Source organism: Eleutherodactylus coqui, chromosome 3 (assembly GCF_035609145.1).
Source record: "Eleutherodactylus coqui strain aEleCoq1 chromosome 3, aEleCoq1.hap1, whole genome shotgun sequence".
NCBI classification, from domain to species: domain Eukaryota; kingdom Metazoa; phylum Chordata; class Amphibia; order Anura; family Eleutherodactylidae; genus Eleutherodactylus; species Eleutherodactylus coqui.
The window spans coordinates 153,300,933-153,315,171 of record NC_089839.1 but is presented as its reverse complement, the minus strand read 5'-3'; the positions used below and the strand labels follow the sequence as shown (position 1 = coordinate 153,315,171).

At 42.4% G+C, this 14,239-nt stretch overlaps 1 protein-coding gene across 2 annotated transcripts; it reads left to right on the top strand.

Annotated features, from left to right (window-relative positions):
- The first annotated feature begins 2,176 nt into the window (after positions 1-2,176).
- CBY1 (chibby 1, beta catenin antagonist) lies at positions 2,177-14,220 on the top strand. 2 transcript variants are annotated; one of them, XM_066596379.1, is made up of 5 exons: positions 2,177-2,216; positions 6,794-6,929; positions 9,274-9,379; positions 10,339-10,451; positions 13,049-14,220. In XM_066596379.1, exons 2-5 carry the CDS (start codon positions 6,852-6,854, stop codon positions 13,127-13,129), a joined length of 378 nt encoding a protein of 125 aa, XP_066452476.1. In that variant the 5' UTR covers positions 2,177-2,216; positions 6,794-6,851; the 3' UTR covers positions 13,130-14,220. The 2 variants fall into 2 exon arrangements, with proteins under 2 accessions (XP_066452476.1, XP_066452477.1); XM_066596380.1 differs by lacking the exon at positions 2,177-2,216 and adding an exon at positions 2,357-2,727.
- Positions 14,221-14,239: the final 19 nt, after the last annotated feature.

Sequence of the window (14,239 nt, the reverse complement as noted above, 5' to 3'; positions counted from 1 at the left end):
TAAGGATGGGCCATCAATTGTTTACAACTGCACATCTCCTTTAACCCCTTAGTGACAGCCATTAGTGTTTTTATGTCCTTCCACTGCAGGACATATATGGAGAGAGATAGCGCAGCTATCTCCCACCATACATCGCAGGTGTCAGCTGTTTATTACAGCTGACACCCGCAGGCAACAGCCCGACATGCCGCACTGCCAATCGGGGCTGTTAACCCTTTAAATGTCACAGTCAATTCTGACAGCTGCATTTAAATCCCCCTGAACGATGTCCTGTATGCTCCTCCCCACGATGAGATCAGGGGAGCAATGCGGGTTTTATGGCAGCCAGGGGGCCTTCTGAAAGGACCCAGGGCTGTCTTGGCAGTATACCTATCAAGCCCCCCCCCCCCCCCCCCCCCCCGTGGAGTTGCTTAATAGACTGCCTGTCAGAATGCAGTATGATGTAATGCTATAGCATTAAATCATACTGTAGGAGCGATCAAAGCATTGCTAGTTGTGGTCCCCTAGAAGGACTAAAAGAAAATGTAAAAATAAGAACAATAAAGTTTTACTAATTATTTTTTTAAAAAGTAATAAAAGTTTTAAAAAAACAACCTTTGCCATATTTGCAATAAAAGAATCTAAATAATTAAACAAAAATACTTATTTGGTGTCGCTGCTCCCATAAAAGTCTGCTCTATCAAAGTAACGCATTATTTACCCTGCATGGTGAACATCGTCCGAAAAAAAAAAAATCAAAAATAAAGAAAGCCAGAAATGTGCTTTTTTTTGGTCACCCTGTCTCCAAGAAAAATGTAATAAAAAGTCGTATGTATTCAAAAATGGTACCAACGGAAACGACAAGACATACTGCACAAAATGAGCCCTTACACAACTATGTCGATGGAAAAATAAAAAAGTTATTGTGCGCACAAAATGGAGACAGAAAATAATTCAAAAAAGTTAAATATCAAGTAAAATACAAGTAGTACAGCAAAACATAAATAAACTATACAAGTTTGGTATCGTAGTAATCGTACTGACCGATAGAGTAAAGTTATCATGTCATTTTTGTTGCAGTTTGTGCACAGTGAAACAGGACGCACCGAAAGTTGATTTTTTTTCATTTCTCTCCACTTAGAATTTTTTAAAAAGTTTTTCAGTACATTATATGGTATATTAAATAGTACCATTTTAAAATACAACTTGGCCAGCAAAAAAACAAGCCCTCATACAGCGAAGTCGATGGATAAATAAAGAAGTTACGATTTTTTAAAAGGTAGGAGGAAAAATGAAGATGGGGGAAAAAAAGCTCCGTCACTAAGGGGTTAAGCTTGGTTCTAGTATTGTGTCTATGTAAGCTCTGTTCTTATACTGTATTTACATATAATACCAGAACTGAGCTTACTGTCTATCTATGCAGTAAGCTTGGTTCTGGTATCATATCTATGCAGAAAGTTTCAGATCATCATCCTTAACACTTTACATTGATGGGGGAAGCCTACTCTATTCATAAAGGGTTGTATTGGTGTGAATAAGCCCTCATGTAACTGTTACAAAAGCGCACTGTGTGTTGCTGCCGCCTACTGGACGCAGGAATTAGCTCTCCATGCCTGACCCCCCTGCGGCCCTCTCCCCTCTGACCCCTGTGAGGCTACGCTATGCAGCTTATAGCCCAGCGCGTCATTACCTGCACGCTCGGAATCCACTCTCCCACCCGGCGTCCCCGTTACCAAGGAAACCAGTTGGACTCTACCATGATAATTCCGTTGCTCAACGTTGACGTGGAGCCACAGGTTCATTTTTTAATACCACATTTCCATCATGCACTTGTACAGCGTCAGTCTGTCACGGTCGGTATTTCAGCACTTCAATGATATTAGTTTTTGCGACCCTATTATTTTCGAAATGGTATAGTCCGAAGAGCAGTTGAAGCTCACAGTGTTGCTATAGCAACAAAAGCTTGAGGTTATACCATTTCTTCATGGAGGGGTTGCAGTACATACGTTTATATATAAGGTTAATTGCCAATATGTGTACAAAAACTATGATTGTACTAATGTATTTATTGAATAAACTGTGGCTAATTTACGGAATTCGTTATCACTAATAGCTGCAATTAGTGAGCCAACATTATTTTCACCCCTGTTTCCAGCAGTGGTTGGGTCCTGTCTTCTGTGGGCATGCGCAGTGTGTAGTTTAAGTTTGTTGTGCAGCGCCGGAGAGCTGGGAAGCAGGTAATTGCTGAGTACTGTGTCGGACTGGAGTGCTTGGGGCCCCTGGACAGCTAAATGCAAATATGGTGGTTTTTGTAGTTCTTAAATTTCAAGCCATCACATTCTCCATATATGTCAATGGAAGGTGGCAGCGCTTGTATGCGCCTGTATCCCACTGAAGTCTATGGAGAATGTGATCATCAAAAATTGGTAGACCCCATTCACTAATACGTAAGGATCCCAGAGGAGGCCTATCCGGTAAAGGGCGAGCTCATATGGAACGGGCGCAGTACCGCTGAAAGCTGCGCAACGTACCACTTTATCATAACAGACAGTTTCCCAATAGATCTGTAATTGCTACGTGGTTTTACAGTGAACAGCAGTTTTACCTGTAAAATTGTAGGACGCTTAACAATTAATTTGAAAACTGTGATGATTTGGGATAAAATGGAATATCGGCAGAGTGTGACCTCATAGTGTGACCTCATGTGTACCGGCCGACCTCCATAAGATGTCACTACAACCAGCCGAAGTAAGTATATAGACTAGTCAGGTTAGTATATGGATGCTGTATGGGGCCTACCTGTATGAGGTGTAGAGTGTGTGAGGTTGGGGGCCACTACCGCTCGGGGCCAGCGGGGGATTCTCCTGTTCGCCAGTCCGAGGTTGACTGTAGATACGTGTTCTTAGCGTTATGGGATGGCTTTTACTAAGGGCGGACTCGCACGAGTGTGTTTGCGTGCACAAAATCCTGCACATGCAATACACAGAGAATAGAACGCATTGATTTCATTGGGTTCTTTCTCAGCATTCATTTTTGCGCCAAAAAACGCAGCATGCTCTATTACTGGGCGCATTTACACACAAAAGGCTCCATAGAAGTCTATGGGAGGTGCGCAAATATGCACTCAATATCTGCACCACTGCGCAATTCCATGGGAGGAAGTACACATCTGGAACTAATTGAGCTAAACAGCCTTTTAAATCGGGGCGTGGCTGTGTCTGGCACCCATGCAAGTGCAAAAAGTACAGCAATATGCACAAAAGCATGTCCATCACGATGCAAATGTCCTGCGCTCATGCCTTAGGCCGTTTTCACATGGCCGAGAAAGTTGCGTGAGATTTGTACATTGTCAAACACACATATGAGCCTTGTTATTTTGAATGGGGTCATACACGTGAGCAATTTTATTTTATTCTTTTCTTCTCCCACATCGCAGCCTGGGAAAAATTGCAGCATGTTCCATATTTGTGCGTGTTCTTGCATTGCATCTCACATTGTTTTCAATGTGGCTGGCGGCAGCACCACGTGCTACTGTAGGTGCATGCAAGTGCAATGTGAGGTCTCCCATTGAAAACAATGGGAGACACTCTGTGATCCTACTCCATGGCTGTCAGCTGCTGTCATTACTTTGTCGAAGTAATGCGATGCAGTTTTGTTACAGAAATGCCTTGTATCCAGAACAGAAATCACATGGCAAAATGTTGGCGAGCGCGATATCGCACTCGCCAGTGTGAAATTAGCCTTAGAGTAGAAGTCTTACAGGATGTTTTCCTGCTGTGTTCTACACACATTTTTTTTTTGTTCCAAGCATCTCTTACTATTGGACCAGTTTCACATGCGTGTAATATGGACATACAGTGGTGCCTTGACATACGAGTTTAATCCGTTAAACCAAAAAACTCATATTCCAGAGCACTTTTCCCCAATAAAATAAATTGAAACGCCATTAATGTGTTCCGCATTAATGGCGTTTCAATTCATTTCAATGGGGAAACTAACTACAATACTCACCTACCGCCGGCGTTCCGTGATGGTCTGCGGCACTACTGCAAGCTGTCACGTTCTACTCCATGCCAACAGAGCATTTCTTCCTGGAGCGGGGTTTGAATGCCCTGCCTTCAGCAAGCTAATGCTCTGATTGGTTAATCCAGTGCAGCATCAGCCAATGAAAGCTGGCGCCAGGTTAACTAATCAAAGCCATTCAATGATATCATTGAAAAGGCGATAGGTGAGTATTAGTCCCCACCCCCTCCCCCCTGAGCCTCAGCTTGCGAGCAGGCTCGTAGCCCGAGTTTTTGCTCTTAAATCAGAGCAAAAATTCGCGCGAGAGCCTGCTCACAAGTCAAAAAAACTCTCAAGCTAAGGCATTCGCCTCCCGAGGTACCACTGTATTTGTGTGCCTATATTACAGCTGCAAGTCCCTGCCCGACCGAGGGTCAATGACCAAACTGTTTGTATCATAGATTCATATAATGCTGCCGGTTAAGCTCATTAGCACCACAGTTGTACCAGGACTTATACCAATATACCCGTATTACACTTGCAGAAAACTCGTCTTGGGATAGTTCAACATGTGGTGTAAATATATTGCAGAATGTTGTTTGCGCCATACATCAGGATTCTGCAACAAGTCATGTGTGAAGTTCCATCAGAGTGTTATCGGAATCCCAATGGATCACTCTTGACTTCCCTTGTCTGTTCCAGATTGGTTATTGAGAAGAGCATGCACGCAGATAAACCCAGGGACACAGACCTGTATCAAAGGCAGTATACTTCTGATTTATTAATAGCATCACGGTACATATATACTCCAAATGACGTAGCAATAGAGATACATACCCTTAATGTCAGAAGAACACAGTATAGGCTCTAAGGCCTCCCTCACACAGGGCGTTTGCAAAACGCTGCCTTTTCAGCTGTGTTTTCTGCCCAGCTGAAAACGCTGCCCATTCATTTCAATGGGAGACTCAGCTGAAAACGCCCAAAGATAGAACATGCAGCGCTTTCAGCCCTGTATGAGCAGCCCCATTGAAATGAATGGGAGCCTTGTGCGACGTTTAGAACAGGGCTGAAAACGCTGCTGAAAGCGCCCTGTGTGAGGGAGGCCTAACGCCTTAAGGTGTGTGTTACTACTAAAACTCGTGATTTCCAAGAAATCGAGGGAAATTAAACTTCACGGAGGATAAACTTATTAATATCACTGCTTGGCTTAAGGAATGCAAATCAGGCTGGGGGTGGGAGAGAGAATTCTACTGCATAATATTGAACAAGTTAACCAAAGATATATATATATTATTACTATAGCAAGAGAAAGATCATACCAGGCTTGTGGGATTTCACAACTGGTAGTACTCTCTGATACAGCCTAACATAGAGTCAGGTAAAAGAGTGGAGCTGTGCAGTAAGTAGAAGGTGCAGGAAAGGAGAGGTGGATAATGTAACTGCTATCGCTGTTATGGGCTGTAGTTGGGACTAGATATAAAACCTAACTGGTGAGGAAAATCTGCGATCCACAATAAGACACTGGGTACTCTGTCACTGTTCCCATAACAGAAGTGGCTGTGAATGTGCAGAGACTTGGCAGTTAGGTGAATATGACTCTTAGCTACAGGTCTTCCATTCCTTATTTATATTGAAGGAGTCCCCAGAGTAAGACAGCAATACATTTCCCATGCAGCGCCCACTATAGGGGAAATGTAATATTACATGCTGCCTATTCAAATAAATGGTGAACGAACCAGAGCTAATCAAGGGGGATCCTGAGCCGCCTCTATCTAATAGATGAATGAAAAGAGGGTTATCGGGGAGCGATTGAGCCTACGCCACATCTACTGCTAAGATCCCGACTAATCACAGGCTGAGGGTGCCTTCACATAGGCGAGTTCCATCCCATTACATGAGTGATTTTTCTCTTGGATCGATCTTCTGAGATAGAAAGATCGCTATTTTTGGGCAATGTTTTTTTTTGCTTAAAAACCACCCGTTATTTCCTATGACAGGCAAAAAAAAATCGCATCACACGCACATGTAAATGCAAGGGTAATGCGTTTTTTTTGTGTTTTTGTTTATTATACATGAAAAGGGAGCTTGGAAATCGCAAGTGCAGCGATGCATTTTTCTTGCAAACACATAGCACTTGCAGGCAAAAATCGCAGGCTTAAGAGTGTGATAACAGTCCGAGTTTCTAAGACCGATATGACACTTTCCTGCATGAATGCACCATAAAGCTGCTTATGTTTGGTAACCTGTTGTTCTATAGATTTATTGTTGGCTTGTTTTCTTTACATGGCGGAGCGCTATCTGACCTGTAAGAAGCAATCCTGATGGATCTGAACCAGGACACCACTGTGATCAAAGTCAACCGTAAAAAATAGGAACCGCAGCACAAAAATATCGACAATATTAGCCGTGGGAGAAAATCAGTCTGTGCACGCCTCAGCTAGACACCACTGTGATCAAAGTCAAAACTGGGTTAGGGCTCTCGCACAAGAATTGTTTCCTGCGCGCCGCAGACGAATCTCCCACGGTGGATCATGCAGCATTACGCAATGCATTGCATACTTGCTGCGTGCCAACAATCCCCATATACTATCTTGGTGTTTATGCGTACATAATACGTGCCAAGACTGTGCATACTAAAAAATTTTTTTTGTGCGCGCATTTTGCTCGCTGTGTGTGTGAGGCACAATTGAAAATCATGTAAAGTTTGTTACCGCAGTTTACGCGCACACGTAATAAGCGGTAAAAAGCGCTAGTGTGAGAGCCCTTTATGAGGAGGACGGTTTTACTCATTTTGTTTATTTTTCTATTGCAGGAAAGTATAATCTGTCGTATAGCTGTCCGCTCTGGAATCCACTTGGAAAATAGGCAAGATGCCTCTGTTTGGGAACACCTTCAGCCCGAAGAAAACGCCGCCTAGAAAATCTGCGTCGCTGTCCAACTTGCATGCAGTATGTGTTCTATTTCTCTTCGCTTCCCCTTGTTTGTCTTACAGTGCATGAGCCTACATAGATAGTCGTGTTAGAGGTCTTGCCAAAATCCAACAAGAAAAAGTGTTACTCTGACAGAATGACTCCCAGCAGCAAGCTGACAGCGGACTGGAATTGTATTCCTCGTCACATTACGTCATTTCAGCCACTCTGTTTACTTGACATTTTGAGTTTCGTTGTTGTCAAGCTTACAGACATTTGACTGTATCTGTAGGTTATCTCATCTGACCGTAATATTCAATACATATATGATTTATTACATTATGTACAGATATGTCCTTTCTTAAAGCGTACATGAGTTTTCAACATGTTTTCTAAAATATAACTGCATCTCCTTGCACTCATTTGGTGCTGTTTGCATCCTGTTTCGTGTTAAGTTCTGATTTTCAGGTGGTCTTCTCTATTTTTCTACTGTACTGCAATCCACTTTCAGGCAGGGGACGTATCACAAGCCTAGTGTTCTGCCAGTAGTTCACTGTCCCGTACTTCCTTTCCCTCACTTCCCATGTTACATTGCCTGTCTCTGGTCTAATCAATAGAGAGGCAGTATCTAAATGCGCACGCCTTTGCTGTCCTAGGACGATTGTATAAGTTGGGAATTGAGACATTCTGTCCATATGATTAGTAAATCCAAAGTAATGCATATAGACTCACATACTGTAACAACATGACAGACAGAGAATGTGGAGACTGTTTACACAATATCTGCAGATCTGTCAGCCCATGAAGATAGTCCCTCCCCCTACAGCTAAGAAAATATCTCAGTTACTACAGAAGCTCAATATCTAACAACAGGCAGTAGGTTGCAGAGAAGCTGCAAGGGAGAACCCTAGTGGCAGCCTTTTCAACCTTGATCTGCAGTGGTAAAATGAAAAAAAAAAAGATTTACGTGATTGATGAAACACACAGGCGATTACAGGTTTATTAGCTGAGCAAAGTTAGTGACCCTTTAAAGGGGTTTTCCAAGATAAATTCATATTTTTAAGTTGCCCATGATAAAAAATAAATAAAAAAATGAAGAGCCTATATACTTCTGTCCTGGGTCCCCGTAGCTCCAACGCCACATTTCCATTCTTCCAGCAGGCACTCTGTTTACAGCCTGCAATCAGCTTGTTGATAGGACTTCACAGCCTCCTGCTACCATAGACCTTAGCAGCTGACCACGGTGGTCTGTGATTGGCTGTAGCAATTGTTCATTTCCATTCACAGGCTGACCCTGCAGCTTGTGAACAGAGAGGTGGCGCTGGAGCTGCGGGGACCTGGGAAGGGTGAGTATAGGCTCTTCATTTTTACTTTTTTTTTTCAAGCTGGGGAAAAAAAGACAATTTATCTTGGAAAGCCCTTAAACCTTTTCCTTGGCTCAAGATATCCTGTAATAAATGGTGCGAAATGACCAGCTCTGAAAAGAAAAACTTGCTTTATTCTGGTGACACACGAACGGATTTGCATTGTGGAATACCATTTGGAACATGGTATGCAAATTCGCTTTTTCCTACATGGAGGAAAAATCGCAGCACATTCTATTTTCATGTAAGGATGGCTTCCATTAAAGTCAATGGAAGCAGTCCAACCCATGGCCCATCCGCAAATGAAATTGTGGATAGATCATGGGTACCTACGTCATCAGCTAGCGACGGCATGGGAAAAAGAAAAGATCCTTTATAAAGGATCGCTGCGTCCATCCGCAATACAGATTTCAACAGGTAGGTGTGGACAAGGCCGGATTCTGCTACAGGTTCCCACATGCGGAATCCAACCTGTTCGTGTGAGACTGGCCTTAGGTCTAATGCACACGGCCGTATTTGCTCTGCGGGATCTGGAGCTCCAGATCCCGCAGCAAATGCAGCCCATGGGACTTGCTGTGAAAAGTGCATTTCCATGCCCACGAGCGTAAATAAACTTTGATTTTTCGCTCACGGGGTGGAAATCGTGGCATGTCCTATTTCAGTGTGAGGCTCGCACGGCCTCGTCATCGCTGAAGCTCTGGCTCTGCACTGCGCATGTGTGGCTGTGAGCCCGCCGCACATCTACAGCGCAGAGTGAAGATACCGGACAGCTAAGCTGGGGGTCACTGCAGGAGCACAGGGTTGCATCCCGCTGCGACAATCCCGCAGTCGGAATCCGACCCGGCTGTCTGCATTTAGCCTTACTCTGCCAGGCATTGTTTTTGATAGATGTATCAAATTTGTATAAACATTTGCAAAAAGATACAGATGGACATATCTGTAATTGCGCAATATACACTATGATATTTAGTCCATTCTCTTAAAAGATTTGTTTTCTCATCCCTTTTCTACTCCTCTAGCTGGACCGGACAACTAAGGAGGTGGAGCTGGGTTTGGATTACGGTGCCCCTAGTATCGCTATTGCAGGGCAAAGTCTTAAATTTGAAAATGGCCAGTGGATGGCTGGTAAGGAATTTGCTAAACTGCAGATAATAATCTGGCTCATATTAGTACAAACTGTGATCATCAAGAGAAATTCATCTAACCCCTGCTATCTTCTCTTCAGCAGCCTCATATGCTGCTGTCCATATGGCAAATGATGCTCCCATTTGGGTGGAGAGCACAAAAGTTATTTTGTCTTTTCCCAGCTGCTTATTTTGGGCAAACTGAAGTGGGCTGTGAGTTACCTGCAGACTGTGCGACGGGGGTGTATCAATATCACAGCTAGTCAGGATGAAAAGACTGTGCAGACTTGCTACCAAATTGCCTGAGGCTTTCACTGCTTGTTACATTGTAAGGAGTTTTACATTATATAACAATATTCAACAACATTTCTGATTAAACCATGAAATTATGATATAGAGTCCTCTTAGAACTCAACTACCTCTAGTTTGGGAGGGTGATCTGATATAAAGTAAAATTCTCATGTGAACCTCATTTTAGAAGGGCAAATCAACCACTTTTTTATACATGTGAATAATAATCTAAGTTATTTGGTTAATTAGTTCAATAATTTATCGCCCGCATGTTGTAGTAACAATTGCCAGATTTGTGGGAAGAAAAAGTTACAAAATATCACCTATCCATTGGATATGTGAAAAGTATCTGATTGCTAGGGGCCCAATATGGGGGTGCCCACCAATCACAAGAATGGGAGTCGCGTGCCCCTCATTGGAATGGAGTGATAGTTGCGCACACATATTGACACTCTAAGCAAAGTCTATGGGACCATTGGTGAAGAAAGAATACCGTGGCTGGCTATCTCATACAGTCCCATAGACTTTCAGTGGATATGCATAGGTGGTAATTGTTGATTATAGAACAACTACTTGTTATCTGAAAGTGTTGTAAATAAGACATGCATTATTCTTTTGTATATTATTGGTTACTGTTCAATATTGACTAACAATACATACTTGTGATAGAATCAGGTGGCACTGGATCACAGAAGGAACTTCAACGTCTTCGAAAGCGAAATCTCCAGTTGGAGGAGGAGAATAATTTGCTTCGTCTGAAAGTTGAAATCCTGCTCGACATGGTAAAAGAATTGACCTCAATAATGGTCCTAAAGTTGGTATAGCAATAGGAAAGTGGGTAACTCTTTCTTAAAGCCATATTGATAGGCCCTATTAGGCGGTAATGACCAACCAATTTTTCAGTTTTTTTTTTCTTCATTATTTTCCCTCGACATAGCCATATGATGGTTTATTTTTTGCGGAAGCAAGTGTATTATTAACCTCTTCCCCATCTGTCACATGCATATGTGTCATAGAGGTGCAGGGGAGGGGGGGGGGGAGGAGCAAAGCCTGCTACATATCTGGCGGTTGCCAGCTGTTTCAAAATGCTGACACTTGCTGCAAACAGCCATGATCTGTGCTATCTGTTTGCCAGCTTACATGTGCGATCAATCCACTGCATGTAAACTGGTACTGCAAGGAATCCGGACGCATGGAGTAGGAGCCTAGGAGTGGGAAGGTACAGGAATACGGGCCCCCATACATACCTTCCCTGGAGGGAAAAAGCCACTTGCTGCAGCATCAAAATCCAGCGTGGTCCTCCGCTGTATCTCATCTCCCTTTGGATCAGGACCTTCATGAATGCTGCAAAAGCAAAGCCCCCTGAAAAATAGTGCATTTGTATTTTTTCCATTTCACTCCACTTACATTTTTTTTTATATTTTCCACTACATTATATGGTGCATTAAGTGGCAGAATTATAAAAATACAGCTTGTCCCGCCAAGATCAAGCCCTCCTTCAACTATGTTGATGGGAAAATAAAAAAGTTATAGCCCTTGGAATGCAGTGATGGAAAAAACAAAAATCTAAAAAAGGATTGTTAATTAAAGGATTAATGGTGCCATTGTTTTTAGGGTTTTGTTTTTATGGCATTCATTGTGTGGTACAACTAATAAGATGGCATCATTTTCTGGGTTAGTACGATTATAGCAATAACACATTTCTGTAGGCTTTCTGTTGTATCGCTTTGCTCACTAAAAACACTTAAAAAAATAGCTTCTGCATTATTACATTCCAGTAGTCATAATATTTTTTCTTTCCCTTCGAAGGAGCTCTTTAAGGACTTGTCTTTTGTGACAGGAGCTGTAGGCTTCAATAATTGCGCAGAGCCCACTTCTTTGTGGCCCTTTTACATGGGCCAGCAGTCAGGTAAACAAGTGCACGAGCGCTGATGTCACAGCTAAGGTCGTTGGCACTCGTACGGAGTGTTCACAGGGCAGACTTCACCGCTGGATTGTGGTCTTCTTGCTCAGCGCTTCTAACAGATCTCATCCCAATCAGGTTGAAAAATTGACTACTGAGCATGTCAGCTGTTTGCTGCTGATTCCAGGGTGAAATCTGGGGCAAAGTCTGCACAGTTAGGTGCAGATTTTGCTGCTATGGATTTGCTGTTGGGAATCTGCAGCGGATATGATGAGCGTGAACATACTCCTATACAGTCTGTAACTCATTACACTGTAACTAAAGACATGTAGAGCAATGTATTGTTTTAGTCATTGCATAATGAAAAGTTATGCAACTTCATATTGTGCTGTGTATTTCAATCCCTCTTCATTTACAAGACCCCTGCCAACAGAATGAAATTTTTTCTTTTGCATGCAGAAGCTGAAAATACATTGTCTAGGCAGTGCTCTGCAAGTTAAAAACCCTGCATAGCAAGCTGATACATCTGTATCTTGCAAAGATGAAGCCATATATCAACAGAATCCAGAAACGTTGGCGTCTTCTCTGGGCCAAAGCTCATTTTAAAAAACTGTTCTGTAGTCAGGTGAATCAAAATTTGAAACTTTTTGGAAACAAAAACAAGGATGTTGTGTCCTGCGGACTCAAGAGAGAGGAACCATCCAGCTTATCAGTGTACAGTTGAAATGCCTGTATCTCTGATGGTATGGGGTTGCATTAGTGCCTATGGCATGGGCAGCCTGCACATACTGAAAAGCACTATCAATGCTGAGCCGTATATAGAGGTTTAGAACAACATATGCTCTATCCTGACAATGTCTCTTTCAGGGTAATCCTTGCATATTTCAGCAAGACAGCGTGGCTTAAGAGAATAAGAGTCCGGGTGCTGAAGCGGCCTCCTGCAGTCCAGACCTTTCACCAATAGAAAACACTTGGCGCATTATGAAACATAAAATCCAGTAAAAACGACCGAGCAGCTAAAATCCTCCATCAGACAAGAATGGGAGGACAACATTCAAATCCCAAAATTCCAGTAATTGGTCTCCTCACTTCCCAGATGTTTAGAGACTGGGATGCTACACAATGCTAGACTTGGCCCTGGCCCAACTTTTTAAGATGTTGATGCCATCAATTTCTAAAGTTTTTAAATTAAATGCGAGAATGGCTCACTTCCCCTCTGATATGTTCTATTGTGAATAAGATATGGTTAGATGAGATTTTTTTTTTTCTTTATATGTATTTACATTTTACACAGTGACCCAACTTTTTTGGAATTGGGGTTGTAGATAATATTTATAGAATAATAGATATTTGTTAGTCAAATCTCTCCATTTATAACTGGGACGTGTTCGGCTAATATTTGGTAAGGGTTGGGTTGCACTTCTACATATGAAGGCTATATCATGTGATGTTTTCAATCTTTCTTTTTATTAATAGCTCTCTGAGGCAACAGCAGAATCCCACCTGAAAGATAAGGAGCTTGAAGAAATGAAGAGCTTAAGCGGACGAAGGAAATGATTGAAATATTTTAAAAGAAAAGCGGAGTTATTCAGTAACAGCTAAATACCTGCGTCATACAGAGGACTGATAAGGCCCACTCCTAATTAGAGCTCTACTCTTGGAGACTTTCTCAAATCACCTCGACAGTGACGGGCAGTAGTGCTGTAGGTGTCACCCTTAGCACAGTGACTTTAGCTGGGACAATCATCATGTGGCCAGAGATCGCAGTGTCACACTACCTTCCTCGTAATATAAGTGAGCGCAGTGTGGTTGTGACTTGCAGGTAAATGCGACCTAACAGTCACAAAAATACAAACCACCTGGGATTTTTACGATTGTCAGACCGTGGCACCTTGTGAATCACAGCGCAACCGCAATCACTTCCATTATATGTGAGAAAGACAACACAACACTGCAATCTTTGGCTATGGCCAAGCCACAGTGGAGCATAAGCCTTAAGACAAATGGTTCACTTATTTATTTGTAAACTAACCTGAAACGTAATTTTATACTTGTAGGAAATATTTGATTCAGTTAAAAGGAACCTGTCACGCCCCACAACACTATAAACTAAGTTATGAAGGTGTTAGGTGATGTGACAGGGAGCCGGGTGATGGATTTTTTTTGTACTTCTCCACTCTTGCAATCAAGTGGTGTCGCCCTCCGAAGATCGCGCTGCGCTGGGAAATCTAACTTTTTTCAGAGTTCCGTGCACGAGCTTCTCCCATAGACTTGTATAGCAGTGCTTGCACAGGACTCTGAAGAAAGTCGGATTTCCCAGCGTGAGCGGTCTTTGGAGGGCGACTGCTCTGGATGGTGGGAGCAGGTGAGTTTAAAAAATAAATCCATCACCCGACTCCCTGTCACATCTTCTAAAAGTTTCATAACTTAGTTTAAAGTGTTGTGGGGCGTGATATGTTCCCTTTAAGCAGAAATAGACATTATTTAATTGTTTGGGAGTTTCATTGGATATTAGGAAGTTGCAGGTAAAAACATATTTAGCTTTTGTTACATTTTACATTTGGAAGCTGTTTATGAAAACCGCTGAGAATGTTGACTTTAACATTTGTTTTTTTATATAGAAATTAATACATTTTTAGTAAAAATAATGCTTGTTTGATCTTCTTC

What these genes read in the sequence shown, in the direction of transcription:
- CBY1 (XM_066596379.1), top strand. Translation starts at nt 6,852, where the DNA reads ATGCCTCTGTTTGGGAACACCTTCAGCCCGAAGAAAACGCCGCCTAGA. An exon ending in AAATGGCCAGTGGATGGCTG is followed by an intron (nt 9,380 to 10,338) that starts GTAAGGAATTTG and finishes TACTTGTGATAG; the next exon opens with AATCAGGTGGCACTGGATCA. An exon ending in TTGAAATCCTGCTCGACATG is followed by an intron (nt 10,452 to 13,048) that starts GTAAAAGAATTG and finishes TTTTATTAATAG; the next exon opens with CTCTCTGAGGCAACAGCAGA.